We start from the raw sequence: 5,432 nt of genomic DNA, 5'->3' as shown, positions 1-5,432 counted from the left end.
AACTCCAAAATGAAACCTAACAAAATGGAAATATTATATAATCTAATCTTTAAAAGGAAACAGCAAACCAAACATGGTTACACAACTAGGCAGAGGCTGCTGCCTGCTCCTAAATAGCTCTAGTGGCACCTCTTGTGGGCTTGGGCCAAGGGCCTGTGATGGTATGCGATCACCCCAGATAACAAATGCACTACCTAGTTCTCAAAAACAAAAACCTAGTTCTCAAAACAAAACAAAAAACTTACTAGTTCTTGGAAAGAAAATAACATAACAAATGCCACGTAGCACTAGCAGAGTATGCACAGAAGGATAAAACATTTGTTTCGAAGGAAGATATATAATAAAATATAGTACTCACATGTTCCCCAACATGTGTCCATGGTAGCAAAATAACAAGGACAGATAGGCATAAACAGAGTAACCTACTACTCCATCCGTTCCAAAATACTTGTTGTGGTGTTACTTCAAATTTGAACTAAAATCACGACAAGTATTTTGTTACGGGAGGTAGTACTACATCCTAACAGCACAAAAGGGACTACACACCACCTCAAGATAAATCAGACAATGGCATTTTGATCAACTGAAGTCCTTCGCGCGGATGATATGAACTTTCATGGCGCACAATTTCCGATGCTTCAGCAGCTCGAAGAGGCAGATATCACCCACCTCCACCTCATTGGCTTTCACAAACTTTGTCCATCCGCCTACAATCCTTTTATCCTGAGGCTTGCGTCCAAACCACACTTGACACCTCTCGCCAAGTCGCTCAAGACAGATGCTCTGCACCTCATCTCCCAAATACTTGTTGATATATTTCTTAGAGATGCTCTAGTTACAGATTCAAAATAGATAAGGAATGTTAGATGATGTTATTCAAGCAAATTAGGAATTGAAATCACTCTAAACTTCCTAAATCCTTCACTAATCCTAGGAAAAATATGTAAACTCACATGACCAGGTTATAATTATAAAGCACTCTAAATAGCTTTATGATCCAAGAAAGAACACATGATAGACAAATACATGATCAATATCACTAGTGGAACAAGCATTAAAGAATAAAGTTTGGAACTCACTAGAGTGTATCTTCCAGTAACATTGGTTTGTTGCATCATGGCAACAAAGATGGGAGTTTCAGAATCAATAAATTGAACCTTCTCTTTCACTGCCTTCTTCTGATCTGTAGTAAGGCGCGTAAAACGTGCAAGGATGCAATCAGACAAAGCACCTTCTTCATGATCAATATCTTCCGATGACAAGGAATCTCCTGCACAAACCACAAAAAAATGATAACAATTACATACTTAATATATCTGTAAAACAAAACAAAGTGTATCTCAGTACCATCTGGTAGCATGAATTGCCACCAGATGACTTAGCAGTAGGAATTATCGTACTCTTGCTGCCCTGACTAGACTTGTCCCTTTGAAGTTGTATCCGTCTTTCCAACGAAGGTAGTTGTATTTGCACAGGCTCGGGATGAACGATAGTATCTTCCACTGTTTCATTATGCAGTTGCATTTCCTTAAGCTGGGGGAGAGAATGAGAATGTTCCATAATTTTAACAACCTCTCTGTGCCTTTGCTGACAAATTTTGGAAGGCGTATCAATATCCTTTGTATGGATGATATGGACTTCCATCGTGCACATCTTACATTTCTTCAACAATTCAAAAATGCAGATATCACCCATCTCAACATCATTGTCCTTTACAAACCTCCGCCAGCCAGATATAATCCTTTTCTCTTCAGGCCTACCACCAAATTGCACTTCCCACCCCTTGCCAAGGCGCTGAAGACATATGTTGCGCTCCGTATCTCCCACATGTCGCTTGACATATTCTTTGGGCACACTCTAATTACAGATTTGGGTAAAATGGTTAGATAATGGCATTCAAGCAAACTGCAGAACAGAATAACATTTCAATCCAAGATCATTATCATAGTAAACAGTATATGGTTTGTAAGTTTAGTCATGGCGGGTTTAACAATTTAAAATATGCAAAATACTGTTTTCAATAGAAATCTTAGTTTAAACGGCTTGCTGCAGACTCTAGCAGAATGCGTATTCAACAGCAAATTCGACACTCACTAGGGTGAAAGTTCCTGTAACATTGCACTTGCTCATCATGGCCACAAAGATTGGATTGTCAGATGAGATATGTTGGATCTCCTGGTCAACTTTCTCCTTCTGCACTGGATCTAGACGGGTGTTCCACCCAAGCGTGTATCTAGATGTATCACATAAATTAGTACCATCTTCTGAGCACAAAGAACCACCTGTGCACAAAAGGAGAACAATTACTGAATAATATATCAATTAAAGATGACAACAGCAGTTGTGATTTAGAAGGAGTTATATCTCTATAATCACAAATTGTATGAAGGACTAGAGGCTGAGAGGGAGTGCCTGAAGAACTCGCCACGCTCTTGTTGCCCTGATTTAATTTATTCCTCTGAAGATTTGACTGTCTCTCAGCACATGTCAGCTGCATTTGCCGGGACTGAGGATGGCAATTAGAACGATTCAGAGTCTCAGTAGGTGGCTGCATTTGCATGTGCTGACTATGATCAACAAAATGGTCCACATTTGCACTAGGTGGCTGCATTTGCATGTGCTGACTATCATCAACAAATTGGTCCACATTTGCACTAGGCGGTTGCATTTGTATGGGCTGAGGATGCCCTTCAGAACGTCTCATATTGTCAATAGGCAGTTGCATTTGCACATGATGAGCATGCCCTTGAGAACGGCTCATGTTATCAGTATGCGGCTGCACACGCATGAGCTGAGGATGCCCTTGAGAAATATTCATATTTTCAGTAGGAGATTGCATTTCATGGGGCTGAGAATGACCATGAGTTTCAGGAGCACCTCTTTGCCTTTCCTGCACATAAGGATACAGAGGAGCACTGTCTACAACAACGGACGATGCTTTCTCACGGCCAAATTGATCAAACACTATGACATTGAACTGCGAATTTCCATTGTATCGAAATACCACAGAGTCGTCGATCCGTAGATCATAGGTTTCGACGAAGGTCTCCCATCCTGCTCTAAGGACTAGTTTATCTGGATACTTGGCAACTCCAACAGTGTAAATATGACCATTTCGTGTTTCTAGCTTGATCTCTTTTGGGATCTCACCCCTGAATCGTTTCAGAAAATCATCTGGGATGGTCTGCAGAAACAAGAACCAATGAAGAAAACAGGGTTTAAACCATAGGAGGATACAAAGTATGAATATATTGCAAAATATACTATTTGACATCTGATGTGAAAACAAACCAGGAGAAAGGAGCTAGCTTAATTTCTGTACATCTACCAGTGTGGCATTTAGTGTCTGTTATCATGTTAATGCCTACTCGCACGAGGCATTTCTGGTGCCATAAAATAATTTCCACAGAGTAGTATGTTCTGAATACAGTGCTAAATGGAAATTCAAGTTCAACATTAACTGAGTGATCCTATAAAGAAGACAGTCTCCAGGCCAGTTCTAGCCACCAGACCATGATTAAAGGGCACATTGACACAAATAAAAAACACAATGAACACTATAAATCTTCATTCACTCCCAAGTAAAATCCCGGTAAGGCCTTGTTTGGTTGTAGGGGAACTAATCCACTAGGGGATTGGGTTGATCGCTGCTTGTCACCCAATCCCCTAGGGATGAATCCCCTCCATTCCACTTAGGCTCTAATTTCATTACCTCACATGAAGCTGTTTGAAAATATACGATCTAGCTAAATAACAATGTTGCAGAACAGCAGGTGAAGCAGAAAGGCATCACAGGAGATATATTATCTTGATCAAAATTAATATTTGCCATACATAAATTAGCACAGGGGCTAGTCCCTGTTGATCTCGTTTCCCTTTGTATTCCGTGCTACTAAAATTGAAAAGTAACTATACACCCTATTTGCAGTATCATAACTTCAACGTGCAGTGTTCTTAGTCTTAGGAACTTGGATCTACAGTAGTACGGACCAGATCCAACTTGGGGATATGCTTATTCTGGCACGAAAACATTAAATCCATAGTCTGCATGTCTGAAGAAGAATGTGGGTATGTGCTGCATCAAGCAATCGACCTACTAGTTGCTTGCCATTCGACACAAGAAGGTGACAGAAAATAAACAAGAACAACTGTAGCTGAACATGAGTAGGGGGTTTACCATCTCACGACCACAGCCATCCACCATAAACATCAGGAAATGCTTCTCCCGGTCATCCAGATTGCAGTAGTCGAGCTCATCCCTCCGCTTGCATCTTTGGCAGCCCATCTTCTCACCCGACATGCGTAGCAAAGGAAGCAAGCATCACTAGCAGTGAAGTTTAGTGCCAAAACGTGCGAAACGATGATGTCAATGCTGCTGAGTTGTGAGTTCGACCGGGAGAGGCTTTACCTTGGGCCGGCTGAGATCCCGGCGAACGGAAACCTTGGCTAGATCAAGCGGCGGAAAAAGAATCGAGAGCCCCGGGATTCTGTGAGAGCAGAGGATCTTAGCGGAGAAGACGAGAAGGGGTGAAATGAAGCCTCTGCCGAAGGACACTTGGCTCCCTCCTGCCTCTGGCCGACGATTGGGAGAGAAGAAAGCTCGGCGAGAAGACGGGACGGGCTACCTAGCTAGCTCTGCTCCTGCCACCACGCCACCACGGCATGGCGTGGTAAAGTTCATCGGTTCTCGCGCGTGCCATCAATCCAGTCCAACCCACCGGTCACTTGCTTGCAACCCCGAACGCGGCACCCTCTTCACCGTAATGTCCAGTCGGCGTAAATGGCCTGCAGAGTGCGGTGCAGTGTGTGGGCTGTACCGCATTTCCCCAGGATTCGAGTGTACTTCGGGTAGGTGTGGTTATTACAGGCCTAGCTAATACGAAAATCCCCTTCGGTGCCCCGGCGCAGACGAGGTCAATGAACAGTACAGAGATTAAAAATAGAAAATCAAATAATTCCGAACTACATTTTGTAAGCAAGATGTCCATGCATGTGATGTTCGTGCAAAATTTGATGAACTTTGGACATTCGACGACCGCGCGGCAAAAAAGACAAATTCAGACAAGAACAGTGATGTTTGCCATACCAAAACTTCACTAAATTTGACACAGAGTATTACGCATCTGAACATCTTGCATCAAAAAAAAAAAACTGATTCTTTTACGATTTATTGTTCACGCCCGTCACCAAAACGCCACTCTCTAGCTAATACTAATTTGACTGGCACGAGTTATTTCGGCCAATTCCAACCTTCCTTTGGTACAAGTGAATAGACACGACGGCCCAACGCGTCCGATGCATCTCCAAATGATGTCTGCTTGGCATCTGTATGAACACATTTTCGGTGCATATTTGGGCTAGGTTTGTGTCCACATTGATACAAGACGGACGCGTCGTGTGTGTGTGTGTGTGTGTCCTTTCGGTGTCCACAT

The 5,432-nt window shown here is 42.5% G+C and overlaps 1 protein-coding gene across 1 annotated transcript; it reads right to left on the bottom strand.

Annotated features, from left to right (window-relative positions):
- Positions 1 to 310: 310 nt before the first annotated feature.
- On the bottom strand, positions 311 to 4,763 carry LOC119295054 (putative B3 domain-containing protein Os08g0325100). The gene is made up of 7 exons (XM_037573382.1): positions 4,409 to 4,763; positions 4,178 to 4,285; positions 2,413 to 3,184; positions 2,095 to 2,282; positions 1,401 to 1,857; positions 1,080 to 1,270; positions 311 to 831 (listed from the first exon to the last, which is right to left on the bottom strand). Exons 2-7 carry the CDS (start codon positions 4,283 to 4,285, stop codon positions 580 to 582), a joined length of 1,968 nt encoding a protein of 655 aa, XP_037429279.1. The 5' UTR covers positions 4,409 to 4,763; the 3' UTR covers positions 311 to 579.
- Positions 4,764 to 5,432: the final 669 nt, after the last annotated feature.

Source organism: Triticum dicoccoides, chromosome 4B (assembly GCF_002162155.2).
Source record: "Triticum dicoccoides isolate Atlit2015 ecotype Zavitan chromosome 4B, WEW_v2.0, whole genome shotgun sequence".
NCBI lineage: Eukaryota > Viridiplantae > Streptophyta > Magnoliopsida > Poales > Poaceae > Triticum > Triticum dicoccoides.
Note: the sequence above shows the minus strand (reverse complement) of the source record. Positions and strands in the feature narration are given on the sequence as shown.

Excerpts from the sequence above, each read along its gene's own strand:
- LOC119295054 (XM_037573382.1), bottom strand. The coding sequence starts at position 4,285 with ATGGGCTGCCAAAGATGCAAGCGGAGGGATGAGCTCGACTACTGCAAT. Across the intron at positions 3,185-4,177 it reads ATGGCTGTGGTCGTGAGATG|ACCATCCCAGATGATTTTCT; the intron begins GTAAACCCCCTA and ends TTGTTTCTGCAG. Across the intron at positions 1,271-1,400 it reads GTCTAGTCAGGGCAGCAAGA|GAGATTCCTTGTCATCGGAA; the intron begins GTACGATAATTC and ends TGGTTTGTGCAG.